General features: G+C 34.4%; 1 protein-coding gene across 1 annotated transcript; it reads left to right on the top strand.

Moving 5' to 3' along the window:
* Positions 1–6,395: 6,395 nt before the first annotated feature.
* On the top strand, positions 6,396–17,640 carry LOC137741825 (probable leucine-rich repeat receptor-like serine/threonine-protein kinase At3g14840). Its single transcript, XM_068481541.1, has 24 exons — positions 6,396–6,711; positions 7,089–7,269; positions 8,862–8,933; positions 9,081–9,149; positions 9,428–9,499; positions 9,602–9,673; positions 9,821–9,892; positions 10,004–10,075; positions 10,163–10,234; positions 10,320–10,391; positions 10,476–10,547; positions 10,763–10,834; positions 11,219–11,275; positions 11,946–12,005; positions 12,092–12,127; positions 12,266–12,306; positions 12,410–12,795; positions 12,951–13,146; positions 15,146–15,286; positions 15,642–15,760; positions 15,887–16,097; positions 16,215–16,452; positions 16,730–16,880; positions 17,019–17,640. Exons 1-24 carry the CDS (start codon positions 6,609–6,611, stop codon positions 17,412–17,414), a joined length of 3,033 nt encoding a protein of 1,010 aa, XP_068337642.1. The 5' UTR covers positions 6,396–6,608; the 3' UTR covers positions 17,415–17,640.
* The last annotated feature ends 1,076 nt before the right edge of the window (positions 17,641–18,716 follow it).

Here is an 18,716-nt window from a genome sequence, read left to right as displayed (position 1 = left end):
AAAAAGTCAATTTTGGTACTATTCAATTTACCATTGATTTTATCTTTATCATTAAAACTCAAATTTTTCAAATTTTTTTTATATTAGTTTTCGTTATTTTATATCCTGATAGAGATGTGCCTTCGTAATCATATGAGGTCAGTTTAATGTAATTATATAATTGATCATTACAATTGTGGATAATTACAAAAGAGTATAATAAATATGGATGTGCTTTCGTAATCATATGAGGTCAGTTTAATGTAATTATATAATTGATCATTACAATTGTGGATAATTACAAAAGAGTATAATAAATATAGAGGCAGATTCTCTGCCCTCTCACTTTCCATACCCACCTCTATCCTTCTGTTTGTATGGTCACGATTAAGTCACGTTAACATTTTATATTACTATTCCTTTTTGTCTTATTATCTTTATAAAAAAATATAAAATGTTGACGTGTCTTAACTGTGATCAACAAAAGGGCACGAAAAATGCGAGGGCAGAGAATCTGCCTCCAATAAATATACACTGAGTTGCACATAGTCCTAAATCAGTACTTAGTCCTGAAAACGCCAATAAGACATAGACCAGAAGATTCAACTTCTCGTCCTCGTCATATCAGATCAGCCTATTAAGCCACCGTTACCAACACCTCCACAATTTGCAGTGAAATTCCCATGTAACAAAACAGATCCATCAAGGATCTTACCATGTAAGGTACACCAACCGCAAATATGTTGAAAGAAGAAAATCAATGACAATCCAGCGTACCAGAAGGTAAATTTTGAAAGTTTCTGACCAAACTCGCCTGATCCAAAGCCCTATAACCTATGGAGAAGACAAAACCTTGCTAAAGAGGCAATGAAGAACAAGCCTAGCACAGGAAGGCTAGGGAGTAAAAGCTCTCCACATAAATACGGGAGACAGGCCCTATAGACCTAGGACTCTATAGACCTAGGACTCCTTGTCAAAATTAGACTTGGGTGAGTGGTTTTTCAAAGGGACAAGAGTTGTCTGCCTTTCCACTTTCGGTACCCTTCCGTGTTCTTCTGTTTTGTGCGATCACGGTTAAGCCACGTCAACATTTTATATTATTTTTTTATAGAGATAATAAGATAAAAATAAATAGTAATATAAAATGTTGACATGGCTTAACCTTAACCATACAAATAGGAAGACACGGGAGAGCACCCGAAGTGGGAGGGTAGACGATCCTTGTCCTTTTTGAAGGGATTGAATATTGAAGCACAGATGGTCATGAAATTATCATAAAATTTTATATGGAAGAGATTAGAAAAACGTTATATGAGCATCACAAAAACATGTGAGAGTCGAGAGTGATTTTTAAATCCTTACTTGGTTTAAGTCATTTACAAATTTTTTTTACATGTCTTTTACAATGCTTATACGGTGGTTTTGTAATCTTTCATATCTAGCATTTTATAATTCATTTTTTACTAATTTGGTCTTTAAGTTCACAGGGCTAGAATCCTTCCCCCAAACAAAGCTCAAAGGACTCACACCCTCCAAAATATAGACAACAATACAACAATTGACATAAGTATTTGTGTTGTAGTGAATTATTATCACATGCGCTGATGCAGATATTAATATGTAGATAAATTATAGGAAGTGAATTCTATATGCTTCTTTTCGTTGCACTCTCTTTTCATTTTTTTTTTTTTTTTATATTTGAATTGAATTTAGAAGAATTCAGAAAACAAAGTAGCCCAAAAATGATCTATGTGAAAATAATTTCTATAAACTCTGTGCACATATGCACACAAAACAATTAATGATGTTCCATACCAAGTTATACAGTCAACCAACTGATAAACTGGAAAAAATGATTATAATGATAGCATCCAATTCCTATCAATGACTTTATACTTGGAGAACTAAATATTAATATTATATACAAATTATCTTAGTATTGTTTTTTTTTTTGTAGGATCATATATGTTTTTAATTATAAATTATTATTATTATTTTTTTTACAATGATGATATATGAATGATGAATTGAAATATAGGTGATTCAGATCTTTAAAAAAAAAAATTATGAAATGAAAACCACAAAAAGTTGTGTCAAAATACACACACACACATTTAAGGATGTGTAGCACTAGGTGTACATGGCATCAGGTATATTTATTTTTTTCATATAGTCATGGAATGCTGATCAAAGTACAATGAAAACAAAAATACAGAACATTTGTATATTGCTTGCAAGCAATTAGCTTCAGTTAGTCAACTCCAGCAACTTGATCAAGAAAGCATGTGCATAGAGCTGCGCAATTACCATGTCCACATACCCTGATCAGGAAATTTCCCATGCTTGGCTTATTATATACCAGTGGGGTGACTTAATTATTTTAATTACGAGTGGGTGTACTTTAAATTAGGCCTGATTAATTATTTTAAATTTCATAATCATGGAAAACTAATAGCTTATTATATACTGTTGTCAAAATCGTGAGTTCGGTTGTTGGAAAGGTTTTTTAAAAAAGCTGACTATGAGCTGCAAATAATATGCGTCGACACTGTTTTGCCACAAATCGGTGTATTGAGCAAATAATACTAGTTACTTCCACAACAAAAAAACAGTTACAACTAATTATTTTTTATTGTCGTTTGTTAGTTACAAATATAGTTCAAGTCCCGTGACCTCGTAATATTTTTATGAAAATTTTCATTTCCTTTGTCAACTAAAAAAAAAAATCTCTTTGTTTTTGTTGTTAAAAATCGGCTTTCCAATATTATAGAATTCCCACTTGATCAAACAATTGAGATAATTATTCGACAAAAAAAAAAAAAAAAAAAACAGTTGCGATAATTATAATCCATCCATATCAACTATTTGCAGTTTTACTTAAAAACAATTATTCCACATACGTCTCAATCATCTATTTATGATCACATGATTAAATTTTCACATACGTCTCAATCAACCATTTATGAATTAAAATCTTTAAATTGGATCCTTATGAAAGGGTGTCACTTGGGTGTGTCTGCATATCTTTAGCTGCATCTGGGCGGCCACCGGTATCGGTCAAAAAACAGGTTTTCAAAATCTTTTTTATGATATTTTTCTTCTAGAATTTGTCTTTGATTAGTCTTTTGCATGGACTATGTTCGAGGGAGCTCCCAAATTTGACCTCGACAGGCGTTCACTGTTTAGTAATACATAGTCACTACAAATGTTTGTTCTGATTATCTGAACTATATATTAATAAAGCTCTCATTGTCAGCCAAAAATTTATGAAATTACCATTCTAATCCTTTAATTAAAACTGAATATTTATAAGAAATGTGGGCATTAATGTAATTTCACACAACTATTTTTTTTCTTTTCTTTTCAAAGTCTCACCTATATGTGATTCTAACATATTTTTAACTAAAAAATAAAAAATAAAGCTATCTCCCCATCCCACGCTCTCTCTTCGTCTTTTCCTCTCTCCTTCCATTTTAAATAAAAAAATACAAAATTTTCACACATTTTGTGTGTGGCTATATGCTAGTAATCCACAGTATGATCCAATACTTTTTGGTAATTTAGGTCATGATAATTAATTCAATAACTCCCGCCTTATACCTATACAGCGAAAGTAATATAAGGGGCAGATTTGTGTCACCATATTTCTACACAACTTTTGATACTTGTTTTTGTGGGGCTCATTTTGTAATGTATTTTAAGGATCCAAATTGTCTATTTTTTTAAGTTTTCCTTCAAATATCATGTCTACCAAAAATCACCTAAATATAAAATCATATGATCGTTGAATATCTTAACAGTTTTATATTTGGTTAATTTTTTGTAAAGAATGATCTATGAATAATTTTCTGAAAAATAAACAGTTCAGATCATTAAAAATACTTTACGTAGTGGAAGCCACAAAACGGTTGTCAAAAATTGTGTAAAAAATGGTGTCACAAATTCAGTCCAAATATATATGTTAGAGTTTTTATTTGATAATGAATATCTACCCTTTTAATTACATTTTATTTTCTGTAGTATGTAAGAATGATTATGCTATTTACACACTTCTTTTTACTTTTTACACACTTGTTAATTTTTATCATTCGATCTTCTTCAATTAATTCGATCTAATGGCAGAAAGTTAAAAAAGTCTATAAAAAGTAAAATAAAAGTGTGTAAATAACAAACCCCATCTGAGAAACCATTAATGGACTGGTCTGTAATTCTAAATCTACAAGTTTTTACTCCCAAAATGAGGCAGAGCTTCGTAATTTTTAATTTTTTTAAGTTTCTGATTGACTTGGGACTGCGGTACGTACGGAATACAGTGCTTGATCTCAGCTGAATAGTCAATTGATCGTATTCATTCACCAACCAATCAACCTTTGCTTTTGATTGAGTGTTAGTGAAGAAGTCCAAGTCCAATAAGATTAATTTCGAACGACATTTATTTGGACCAGATTTCTCTCCTCTTTCAATTCTCATACATTTCTATTCTTTTTTATTTGTGTAGTTATAATTAAATAAAATTAATATTTTATATTATTATTATTATTTCTTTTATTATTTTTATAAAAAATTTAATATAAAATGTTAACGTGATTTAATCGTGATCACACAAAACAGAAAATGACAGAAATGTATGGACGGGAACGGCAGAAAAGCCAGATCCCATTTATTTAGCCTTCTGTCACTCTGTGCCATTCATTTGCTTGATGTAGACGTGCACTTAATTTCATGCACGGTTTTTTTGAAGTTTTTCTTTTTTATTTCTTTTATAAATTATGTAAGTGTCGGATTGTCTGAACAAAATGACTTTTTTCTTTAATTTATTGTGTCGCTGGTTTAAATGCTCTGATAATTATAGTGTAATTTAGATTATTAATAAAAGGATTGATTGTAATAATATATATATATATATATATATATTCTCAAAACGGAAAAAGGGTTATTTTTTTCGTTTTCAGATGGCGTTGGGCACAATTTATTTCTTAGAAACTTGACATGAACAGCACTGTTAAGCTAATGGATAAATTTGAGACACAAATATGGATTTCTTTTCTAATAAGTTCATCACTTAGACATTCTAAATAATTAACATTTAAATAGGTGGCCAAATTATATCCTAAAAATATTGATTGTATTAAATACATGTAAATATTGTAGTCAAATTCATATTTTTATCATAGATGATCCTTGAAATTGACAAACACATCAAAATGATATCCGAAATTGAAAACAGAAGACGACATTGATTTGCAAGACACATATTTAGAGACGATATTATTCAATTTTCAACTTCAGATATCATTTTGATGCGGTGGGTGTAAGATCCCACATCGACCAACGAAAAGGGAGTGATGTGCCTTATATGTACATGTTCCCTTCCCTATAGTACGAGGCCTTTTGGGAACTCACTAGCTTCGAATTCCATCAAAACTTCGAAGTTAAGCGAGTTTGGGTTAGAGCAATCTCATGATGGGTGACCCACTGGGAAGTTGCTCGTGAGTTCCCAGAAACAAAACCGTGATGAAATGGTAAGTCCAAAGCGGACAATATCATGCTACGGCGGAGCCAGTCTGGGATGTGACAGAATGGTATCAGAGCCACTATGCCGTTCAGTACGAATGTGCCAGAGAGGATGCCGGGTCGGTCTGGGATGTGATAGAATGGTATCAGAGCTACTCTATTGTTCGATACGGATGTGCTGGCGAGGACGCCAGGTTCCCCTTAAGTGGGGTGGATTGTAAGATCCCACATTGACCAACAGAGATGGGATGATGTGCCTTATATGTACATGCTCCATTTCCTATAGCATGAAGCCTTTTGGGAACTCACTGGCTTCGGATTCTATCGGAACTTTGAAGTTAAGCGAGTTTGGGCGAGAGCAATCCCATGATGGGTGACCCACTGGGAAGTTGCTCGTGAGTTCCCAGAAACAAAACCGTGAGGGAATGGTAAACCCAAAACGAACAATATCGTGCTACGGCGGAGCCAGTCTGGGATGTGACAATGGGTCAGTTTCAGAAACCACTTATAATAAAATTTTAATATAATGTAATAACGTAAGTTTAACAAGTCACTACCCGTGAAACCAGTCTTTTTAACATGTTACTAAAACGTCTATCTATTGTCAAACGATAATATAATTATATTAAATTTAACTAAATTATGGCAAGCGGAATTCAAACTTGGTGCATGATAAAACACAATGACGTACCTAGCTTGGCTAAACTCAAATCTTCTATTTTAAATTAATTCTTTTACAAGTAATTTATGTAAATGTATCTTTAATTATATAAATAATTAAATAAAAATAAATAGAGTAAGTGGTTGGGAATAATTTTTTTTCTTTCCTTTCTTGTTTGGTCTTTGGTTTTAAGGGCAAGTAAGGTAAGACAAGTCATTGACTTCTGTTTCTGTCCTTCGAGGTCCACTCCTTCCCTCCCCTCAAGTGAATAAAAAGCTGTAATTCAGACTCATTCTCCTCACAAATCTTTCTTTCTTCGCTACTCTCACAAATTTTCAGACATACAATCCAACAAAGTCCAAAACCTCTCAATATATTCCATCCAGCTAGCTGCGCAAACTGATCCTTTTGTCTCTGGTTTTCTCTTCAAATGTGAAAGACTTTGCCTAGAAAAATGATGAATATGTTCTTCCCTCGACTTCTTCCTCATTCTCTTTTCTTTGTAGCTTGCTTTGTAACTTTTGCCTTTGGAGCTACTCGATTGCCAAATCATGAAGGTACGAGTAATTCACCTCAATATCTCTATGTCAAATATCTTCCTTTGTTTCATTCTATAAATGTTTAAGTTCGTTTGATAATTTTTTAATTTTCAATTCTTTTTGAGTTTTCAAATTTTGGTTTGGGTTGATTTTGATTCTCAGTTTACATTCTTTCGAGAAGTGAAAACAGTTACCAATGAACTAAAAATTAAAAATTAAAAATTAAAATGGTTATCAAATGAACCTTAGGTAAACAGATATTTGCGTGAACTTGGTAGAAACTTTCAATCATATAAGGTGCACTCTGTAGTTCTTGTCTATGCATCAAAATTTTTTTTTTACTATTTTGTTGAGCACGATGTTAATTTGTTGCCTTTTATTTTGCGTATATGCAGTGCAAACTTTGGAAGCCATAGCAAAGACATTGGGGAAGAAGGGCTGGGATTTCAGTGGAGACCCAGATCCATGCAGCGGCCAACTTCCATGGACTAATTCAAGCGCAGCCGAAGGATTTGAGAATGCCATCAACTGTACTTGCTCCGACAAAAACTCCACTGTCTGCCATATTACCAGCATGTAAACCTCTCTCTCTCTCTCTCTCTCTCTCTCTCTCTCTCTCTCAAAAACAAACATTTAATATATTATTATATTAAAAAAAAATTCGTTTTATTTATTTATTTATGACCCCACGTCTATTTGCTATAAGTATCAATCAAATTCACTAAATGTCCCCATACCTAACCCCATGCCCATGAAACCTCCAAAATAAAGTAGGAATTATAAGGCCTAGTGTGGGCCTCAGCGAGTTGTCTATTGGCAACTTGGCACGTCGTATTCACTCAATAAAACTTATGTCGGCCAAGTAGCTAGGCCAATTGATTCTAGTTGGATTTGAGGGATGTTAGTTTAATAGCACAGTCGAGCTCGTTTGTTTCTTTGTGATTTTCTCACGCCCCGACCCTAGCTTCGGAGAGATTTTTTAATGCTTTGAGAATATGGTCCGGTACATTAAGTATTATAATATAAGTAGTTGGATACATGAAATTTTTTTTGTACCACTTGAATTATAACACTTAGTATATCGAACATTTTTCCTAACACACTGAAAATTTTGCCGAGGTTCGTGGCGTAAAAATTTTGAAGCTCTTATTGTGTATGTGAAGTAAGTAAATGTTGCTATTGTTTAGAGATATGAAAAGTGACTAGCGCTCATCTTTTTCTCTTCGTGCACATTGTTAAATTCTGTTTTTGACGAAACAAGGGGCAAGAATAAAAATAAATTGAATCAAATTTCTTAGAACTATAAACTATTCTTGACGTGCAAGTCAGGATTGAAAATTTCGATTTCGACCAATTCAGTTTTTGTTGGAACAAAATTATGATGAAAATTGGTATACATCTTAAAATTCCCAAATGGGCTTTGGCCGCCTTACACTAGAACGGGCTTAGCCGTCCGTACACTAGTTGGGTTTCCATCTCCCAATACTTTACCCCTCCAGATTTTTTATTTTTTCTTCAACCCGCAACCAATTGGAAGTTTTTCTTGATCTAATAAGAACTTCTTGTGCCTTGAAATTCAAGAAACGTTCAACCCTACCATGTACATCAATTCAACTTATGTGCAAAATCGAGTTATGGGCCAATTTGCTCAATTTCTATAACAATGTGTTTCTGATCTGGTTATGAGCCAGCATAGATGCTCCATGGCATGCTGAGTTGTTAGGACTTGGTATTACCGCTGTGCTGTATTTAGGCTTGATTCTTGCATACTTGATCAACGTATAATTGTACATAGTCACCATGATTCTTGCATACTTATTATGCACATACAACTCTGCATCGACAAAGTTATTAGTTACAAAGTTAATGAAAGAATGATTCACAGTGTGCTTGTAACAAATACACATTTACCGTTTGTGTAATTCCTCAAGTTTTATTCTTTCCAAAGAACATTGGACATTTTCCTTCGGTTCTAAAGAAGAAAACCAGTTCCTTCTTCCTATTTAATTCCCCGACCAAAAGTAAGCATTTTCTATGATAAATTAGTGTTTTACCTGTTTGGTCTCATTTCTGTGGCAGCTTTTCCTTTTAGTCACAATATAGATGCGTAATGGATATCTATTAATTTGCAATTAATCTTTGAAACTCTGTTTTCCAATGAAACACAGAGTTCAAAAAGCCCAAGATTTGCAAGGAACACTCCCAGTAGAGCTGGTAAATCTCACCTATCTTCAAGTAATGTAAGCACATTTTAACCCCTCCAAGTTTACATTATTTAAAATAAAATAACTATGTGTCGTGTAAATGGTTTATTCTAATTTCATATTTAGCTTGCCTTATTTATGTTGTTAATGAGACAATAACTGGTTTCTTTCTTTCTCCTTCAGCGACCTCACCCGCAACTACTTGAGCGGTACCATCCCTCCAGAATGGAGCTCTCTTCCACTTCTGAACATGTACTGTCTTCTCTCAAACCGCATACATTTTTGTGTTTGATGTTCATGTCATGTTCTTATTGCTTTATTTGGTCACTCCATTGTTCTTCAGCCATTTCTTTCTTAAACTATGAATCTACTACATTGGGTTTTGTTCATGATGATGGGCTTCCGTGGTCATGAGGCATTTGAATCATAAATATTTAATCGAACACATGGGGGTGTATTGACGAACATGTTAATGTTATTGATCCACTTGCTTGATAAAAGTGATCTTAAGACTACAGTTTTTGATGCAGATCCCTTGTTGGAAATCGTTTGACAGGTTCTATCCCCAAAGAGCTCGGAAAAATCACCACTCTGCAGAGTTTGTGAGTGTTGATTGCGCATTTGTTTCTTGCTTACCCCATTTGATTCTATGATGATCCTAAATGATGTTTTTTTAATCAATGGAATTGAATTTGTTTGTATAGGGACATCGGTATGAATAATTTCTCTGGACCTCTCCCTCGGGAGCTTGGATCTTGGGCCAACATAGAAAGATTGTAAGAGCCCTATTCAAATTTTACCGTGTTTAAAATTATTTGGTTTATTTGCAATTTTCTTTCTTGTAGACAAATTCTGGATGTTTTCACCAGTAAATCATCTACTTCTTTATCATTGATATATTGTTATATCTGTTTCATACTTAGCCTGCTTTCCTCAAACAACTTTAGCGGGGAGTTGCCAAAAACATTTGCAAAGCTTACCAAAATAAAGGACTTGTAAGCTTCTGTGGTTCTTTCTTCTTAAAGGTTTCCTGAGCACTCATACAATTTTTTTATTGCTTTCTGATACTAATTCGTAGTATTTTCCCTTTTCCAATCATTATGCAGTCGGGTTAGTGACAGTCACTTTTCTGGGCAGATACCTGATTTTATTGGGAACTGGACAAATCTTGAAAAACTGTGAGTGTTTTTCTTTTGTGTATCATATTTCTGCTATTTGATTCTGAATATTATCACTAATTCATATGTTATGACTCATTGAAACAGATTGATTCAGGCTAGCGGTTTGACAGGGCCAATTCCTTCTGGCATTTCTCTTTTGACAAACTTAACTGACTTGTTAGTATATCTCGTCTCTGTTTATAAATACAAAACGATTAGTGAAATGCGAAGTTTATGTTCATGGCCCAATTTTAACATGCAGGAGAATCACTGACTTGAGTGGACCTGAATCACCCATTCCAAAGCTCGATAAGATGAAAAACATGAAGACACTGTGAGTTAATGGTTCCATGACACAAAATTTCCGTCTGTACCGGAAGTCTTCTATAAACTCAAAGCTTTGGTGTTTCTGTTGCAGGATGTTGAGAAGTTGCAACCTTACTGGACAGTTACCTCCATTTCTTGAGAAAATGAAAAAATTGAAAACTTTGTAAGCACAAATGTCTTAGTCCCTATTTTTTCCGTTGTCAAATAAAAAAATTTCTTCTAGATGTGATTCTACTAATTCAAGGATTATTGACGTGACTTAGACGATGTTGGGCGGATTTTATGCTTCTGTATTTATTAAGAGAACATCTCTTTCAGAAGTCATTTCCCTCTCTGCAGGGAGCACATCTAAATTGCATTTGCTATTTGTTTGTGCAGAGACCTCAGCTTTAACAAGCTGACCGGAGATATTCCAGACAGCTTTTCTAGTCTAGCAAAAGTGGATTATATGTAAGCAATTGGAATGACCAATCTAGTCTTTCTTACATGAAATTCATGCAGACATTCTTCAATGGTCTTGTTACCCCACAGCCTGACAAGCTGGAAGTATTTCAAATCACGATTACTATAATTATGAGTCACAGGCTATACTGCAATGAAAATGAAAACGGCTCTTCTGCTCAGAAATGAAATGTTTAGTTTATTCATTAGAGTCATTAATACTCATGCAATTAACTGACATAAGGTGATCACCCTTAGGTGTCTCTTTCAAATGGAAGTAATGATCTAATGCACCCAGCGTTGGCAAACTCAAATTTTCAAACCTTTACAAAGAAATTCCAAAGAACAAACACTATATTCTTTACTGAGTTTTTCTGTGTTCATTATTTTTAGATTCTTAACTGGAAACTTGCTGACTGGACGTGTACCTACTTGGACGAAAGACAATGTGTAAGCTTCTCTTCCAAATGCTACTCTTTAGTTACTAAGGAAATTTACGCTGTTCTTTTTTTTTATTTTTTTTTATTTTTTTTTATTTTTTTTTATTTTTTATTTTTACTAAGATAGATATAAAACTATTATATCAAAAACTTCATTCGAACCATGTTAATGCCTACCTCTTTCTCCTCACCCTTGTTTCCTTTTGTACTGACATACTACATCTGGAAAAGAATTTGTTAGTGCTTCTTTGATTCTGGTTTATGAAACCTCAATGAATATGAGGACTGGGAGGAAGATGATTAATAATGAAAATGAAAGGATGAAGAAAATCACACAGAATGTAGGTCCTCGCTGCTCTGCAGAATGCAGTCGAGGAAAATCCTTCTTAATTTGACATTCTCTCGCTCTCTCTCTCTCTCACAAGTCGTGCAAAGAGAATATTACCATTAGCAAAACACAGCCGGATCCTTGGACATCACAAAGTGATCTCAACCACACATCTAACTATTTTCTAGGATCATCACACATGGCATTATTTACCTTACATCTTTGAACCTCACACTTGGCAGTGTTACAACTCAAGTGAATGCACACTTAAGCTCATAACTTATTTCACTAATTCTAATCAGCTAGAGAATTACAATTCAACAGAATTTGCATCATAGCTCTTTTTGTGCAGTGATCTTTCATATAACAACCTCACCATAGGGGATACAACTTGTCAACCACGAGGCGGCCTGTAAGAATGTCTTCATTAGCTTGAAGTTAATCTGTTTGTGTTATGTGGAGAAAAGCTTAACTTTTCATTTGTGTTAATTTCTGCAGTAACTTGTTTACAAGCTCGTCAAAAGGCAATAGTTCGTAAGTTCAAATTAATCGTCTCAAAGCATGCACCTATAAATTTAATTTGGTATCCAACGGTGTATTATGTACTAATTTTTTTTGCAACTTCTCATTTATGATTGCTGACAATTTCTGTTCCTTGAATTATTCTATTAGGACAACTGCTTCATGTTTGAAAACTTCAGAGTGTCCAAAACGTAAGCCGAGTTTCTACACAAATAATTACCTTTATTTTCTCGGTTCATTCTTTTTTAGTTTTCCTCCTCAATGCCTACTAATCTCCATTTTCTTTTTTCATAGATTTGTACTCTCTCCATATAAATTGTGGTGGGAAACAAGTTACTGTCCCTGGAGAGAAAGATACAGTATATCATGGTGACACATTTCAAGCTGGACCTTCATCATTTTACCAGAGCACAACAAATTGGGCATTAAGCAGCACCGGTTACTTCCCTGATGACGACCAAACTGCGGACACCTTTATATCGACTAATGAAACTAGACTCTCTATGACCGATCCTCAACTGTACATGAACGCTCGCCTTTCTCCCATCTCTCTAACTTATTTTGGGTTTTGTCTGGGAAATGGAAACTACACTGTAAGCCTCCATTTTGCAGAGATAATGTTTAGAAATGGCTCAACATATAAAAGCTTGGGAAGGCGCATATTCAATATTTACATTCAGGTAACTAATCGCATCCACTTCCATGTATACCAGTGAAATATTCTAATTTTCAACAAGCATTGTTTATATTTTGGTCGATTTGAATGTTAACTTTCACATTTATAATCATGAAATTTAAGCAACTAAATTAGTATATATACATGTATGTATTGCAGGGAAAACTAGAGGAGGAGGACTTCAATATCATGGATGAAGCCCGTGAGTTTGGTGATGTAGTCATAAAGAACTTTACTACTCTTGTAACTAATAATACATTGGAGATTCGTTTATATTGGGCCGGGAAAGGGACGACAGGCATCCCTCTTAGAGGAGTCTATGGTCCTCTTATTTCAGCTATTTCAGTAAACCCAAGTAAGTTTTCACTAATTTGAGCTTCGTCTAATTACTATGCGTTGATCATATGCATTGATATATCTACTAAATTAAGAGATCCGACTTCAGTTCTGCAGGGTTCTTCTTCTTCAATATTTCCTTTCCCTTGTATTTCCGCATAAACTAGAAAAATAGCCCGCACTTCCCTGCGGGTTTTGAACAACCTGAAAATTTACAGGTAAAGAAGCAATCATTTACTGAAGTATAAAGAAAATCTTAACAAAAAAGTGTAGTTCGAAAAATAAATGACACCCAAAATTTCTCGATAAAAACTAAAAACTTGAAAGCATAAGAAAACCCCATGAATCCAACAAAGAAAAGATGCAAACTTTTGCATTGGCAAACCATTCATAAACCAAAAATGATATCTTAAATGAAACCCATGAATCCAACTGAAAAACGCCCAAATTTAAACGAATCAAGACAAACAAAATATCAAACACGGTTCATTGTCTCTCTTTGAATTTTAAATCACATGATATATTATCGTCTTAACATTTCATAAACTCATGCATTACATAAAAAATGATATCTATGTTAAAATTACTTGGACTGCTTTATCATGGTTTAAGAAAGTAACCCCAAATCATAGTATCTACATATTCCTTCAGATTATCTAAAACACTAAAACAAAATCCTCACTTCTCACTACATGTTTAAGATACATGAGCCCATACAAACCGCTTCACCGTTCACCTATACCCTCAGTGCTATAAATCCAAATAAAAAAACCAATAAATAAAACTGGCTGCGAACCAACGCACACCAACAAAATAAAGATACGCTTGAATTGTTAATCAAATCAACACACACAAAAAAAAAAATAATAGCGCGAGAAACAACAGCAAGCATACCCAATAGCGGCAAGCAGGCACATCCTGTCACACATGCACACATTGAAATTGAATGCACTTTCATACATGTGTTGTCATAAGGATGCAAATTAATTGCTGCATCTTGTGTTTATTAATTTTTATTCTATAATCAAATATAAATCACATACATACTCCATAAACCAAAAAGAGAATGCTGGAAAGGAGAAATTAGAAAATCATATTGAAGAGCCTTCCATAGTACATTAATGATAAAACTAATGAATGTGATTTGAGAAACAAACCTCTTTTCGGGTGTGACTGATCAGATCCTGCTCTTGCATTGCTAGTTCTACACAATACACAAAACTCACAAAAAGAAAATCTGAACAGAAAAACCATTTGTAAATTGAAAACCTTACTATAATCCTTGGTTTTTTTTACACAAAAATAAATATAAAAATAAAAAAACAGAATCCTAGGCTTTTTTTTAGAGAGAGAACTGGAATTGCACAGCTAACCCTCGTTCAGGAGAAGTGGTGGTATTCTTCAGGCTCTCTCTTTCTCTCTCTCCATCCCTCTCTGCAAGCTGATGGCTCTCTCTATCTTTTCATAGGTTTTTTTTGGAGAGACAAAATTACCCTCCTATCTTTTCATAATTACCCTCCAAGCCAGCCCCAAATCAGATGACTTTCTTGCAAATAAGGTGAAATCAAGGGGCATTTTCTTGGCTGTAGCCATGAACATGCCAATTCCCCTCCAACTTTAGAATAGATAATGCTTCTGTGTTTTTCGTGTTTTACTTCACGTAGTTTGAGACAAAACTTGAAGAAATACTTTCTTAAGTTTTCTTATCGCATAATATGCTGTTCTTTTTCTAGGTAATATGTTGACGCTTTTAAATACAACAAAATTCAACTTCAAGGATTTTTAATATTTACATGGAAACTAACCATTTCACTTGAGGAAACATTAAAAATTTACAACCATCCAAAGAAAGTTTGTTCGAGGGATTACTTCATATACTATCAAATTATTTAAGGATACGTCAAAGACCCGGTTCAATCTTCTATTTCTATGTGCATTAGATAGTTGGTTGAATAATCCACTCTCATATCAATTACATTTACATTTATTCTAATTTAAGCTACTCCTTCTTCTGGCAGACTTTGTTCCCCCGACAGAATCTTCTATGCCTGTAGGTGCCGTGGTTGGAATTGTGGTTGGAGGAGTCTTCATTGTCCTACTGATATTTGGTATTCTTTGGAAGAGAGGCCTCCTAGGACAAAAAAAGACATTGGAGGATGGTATTAATTTGCAGTTTATTCTGTTGTACTGGTTTTTCCTTTTTGTTTCTCCATTACTTTTTCTTATCGAACTTTTTTCGTGACTAGGAACAATATTTGTGCTATTTTTTGCATGGTTCTTATGCACATTGACGTGCATACACAAAGACAGTAATTATTTAGATATTGAGCTTTCCGGCACTTTGATGTTGCTATAATATATTTGTCGTCCAGACTCATGATGTAGAGTATCTACCTATGGATCCAATGACTAGTTAAATTCTAGAATCATGCACAAAATATTAAGAAATAAGAATGCTATTGTTCTCAAAGTTTTCTTCGACACAATTTCTTATGATTTTTACTTGTTATACAGATTTGAAGGGTGTGGACCTGCAAACTGGTAAATTTACCTTCAAGCAACTCAAAGATGCCACAAGCAACTTTGACAAAGCCAATAAGATTGGTGAAGGTGGTTTTGGTTCTGTTTATAAGGTATTCTTCGGAGCCAATATTTATTTACTTATTACATTTTTTTTTCTACTTTGATACTGTCCGTTCTAATGAAAGTTAATTTGCTCCATATAGTGATGAGAGTTTGACTATCTTTCTCAAATGTAGGGCGTTCTAGCTAATGGAACCGTAATAGCTGTTAAGCAGCTTTCTTCCAAATCAAAGCAAGGGAATCGTGAATTTGTTAATGAGATTGGCATGATTTCTGCTTTGCAACACCCTCATCTTGTCAGGCTCCACGGATGTTGTATTGAAGGAAATCAACTATTGCTTGTCTATGAGTACCTGGAAAATAATAGCGTCGCTCATGCTTTGTTCAGTAAATATCAATCTCGTTTGCCAAAAGTTCATTTCATTCATATAGTGGGCATAAAAGATCTTATGCACTAAAAATATGTCCTTTACAACTAACTTTGTTTAATTTGGCAAATTGAAGGGGAAAAAGAAAGTCATTTGAAGTTGGATTGGCCAACAAGGCACAAGATTTGCATTGGTACAGCAAGAGGTTTGGCTTATCTTCATGAGGAATCAAGATTGAAGGTCGTTCATAGAGACATCAAGGCTACTAATGTTCTGCTTGATAAAAATCTTAACCCGAAAATATCTGATTTTGGATTGGCCAAACTTGATGAAGAGGATAATACACACATTAGCACTCGTATTGCTGGAACTTAGTGAGTCCCTACACTTTTATTTATCTTCTTATTCTCTTGTTTTAATCTTTTTCCACCTTGAAAAAGGAAGATAGAGCAAAAGGAAAGTCTCTAACTTACATAATTTTCAACCTAACCAAATCCTTGTTGTTCAAGAAATTTGAAGGGCAGATATGTTCTTGCAATATAGTTGTATTACTGATTATCTCTCTAACTACTGGAAGTATTCAATTAGCAATATTTTTACTAATTATTTTAGCTCAATTTGGGTTAATGATATGATTTCATGATATTGCAGTGGATATATGGCGCCCGAATATGCAATGCGGGGTTATCTGACTGATAAAGCAGATGTCTATAGTTTTGGTATTCTTGTATTGGAAATTGTTAGTGGGAGAAACAACACAACTTACCGGAAAAAGGAAGAAAGCTTTTATCTTCTTGATTGGGTAACATGAATCTACTACTTCCTAATTTAACTTCAAATTTTCTTAATATGCCTTATATGTGTAAAAGTACATTTGAATTGATGAGGTTTAATCCAAAGACAGAATTTATATTGCTTTTGTTACTTCCATTTTTTGTAGGCACGACTTCTAAAAGATCAGGGGGATTTGATGGACCTAGTTGATCCAAGGTTGGGATCAGACTTTAATAAAGAGGAGATGATTGTTGCAATCAATGTGGCTCTCCTTTGTTGCAATGTTACTTCGACAGCTAGGCCTACCATGTCTTCGGTTGTGAGCATGCTTGAAGGAAAGACTATTGTTCATGAGTCGGTCTTGAATCCAAATGCTGAGAGTATTAAGATTGATGCAATGAGGAAACATTTTCAATCTAGTTTTGGAAGGGGCACGGGCGAGAAACAGATAGAAATGGGGTTAACTGAAGGGCCATGGACTGCTTCGTCTGCGTCTGCTCACGATCTGTATCCCGTCAATCCTGATTCAGATTACTGGGAGAACAGAAGCGAGAAAACTTGAGCTGCACGGTTATCAGTTTGACTCAATCTTAGCACACTTAAACATATCAGCTAATTAATCATTTGTATTTCCTTTATAACTATTTGTTGGTGTGAATCAACCATATAGTTTGGGAATGTGATCATATGATTGATTCCTTGTATAATTGGGATTCTTATTTCCTATTTTATAGGACCTCTTGTACCGCGATCATTGGGAGTGGTACTAAGAGGAGAGGGTTATATTATGTGGATGAAGTGGTAACGGGCCGAGTCAACCAAGTCTACAGTGGTCACAATAACAATATCAAGCAAATTTGGCTATGACATTGTCAATTAGGACATGCATCCTTCGTTATTTAGAAAAAAATTACTTTTGTCTTTATTTAATGGCGTTTGAAACTCTGATTTTCAATGTAATGATTGCATTCTTGCAAAAAGTCATCGTACTTCTTATCATTTGAGTTTCAATAAAAGAATAGTGCCTTCTGAGTTAATTCATTCAGATATTTGAGGCCTTCACCAATAGTAACTCACCATGGTATTCGTTAGTATGTTACGTTTGTCGATAATTGCACTGGAATGACTTGGCTCTATATTATGAAACAAAAGAGTGGTGTTGGGCAAATCTTTCAACTGTTTTATCGCATGATTGGAAGTCAAATTTCCCTTTTGTCCTATCAAAGTTCTTTTAGGGTTTTATAGCCAAGTACCATCCACCCATAAGCAATTTTATGTGACCATGAATGTCACGTTTTTCAAAACAGAGATGTTCGTCATCACTAATCAAACCCACTCTACTCTTCAGGGGGAGTTGCGTAGTACAAATGAAGAATACAGTGGGTTTGATGTCCCACTTGAACGGGACAGCTCAGGCAGCCCATCTGATGGATCTGGGCCCAACAACAGTTCTGGAGAGATTGAGATGGCAGATTTAGATTTCAGCAATAATTCAGGTTGAGTTTCAAGAGGAGTGGGCCACGACATCAATTCATGCAAGCCAGCATGCAGCCCAGTAATGGACCATAGCACACCGATCCAAATAAGCCCAGAAATGGGCCACGATACCACTAGTCAAACAGGGCAAATTCCAACCAACCTTTGCTTTTGATTTGAGTGTTGGTGAAGAAGTCCAAATTGTGTAAGATTAATTTTGAACTATGTTTATTTTGCCGTCTGTCGTCTGTGAATATGGAGATTGTTGTCGGTGGATGAGTTCAAAGAAGAAGGAGAAGATGAGGATTGTTAGTTTGTTGTTTTTCTTCTTTTTACCTTTTAAAATTTTTGAAACACTTTCTTTAATCCATGTGTCATCAGATTATTG

Source organism: Pyrus communis, chromosome 8, assembly GCF_963583255.1.
Source record: "Pyrus communis chromosome 8, drPyrComm1.1, whole genome shotgun sequence".
NCBI classification, from domain to species: domain Eukaryota; kingdom Viridiplantae; phylum Streptophyta; class Magnoliopsida; order Rosales; family Rosaceae; genus Pyrus; species Pyrus communis.
This window is presented reverse-complemented; position numbering and strand designations above follow the sequence as displayed.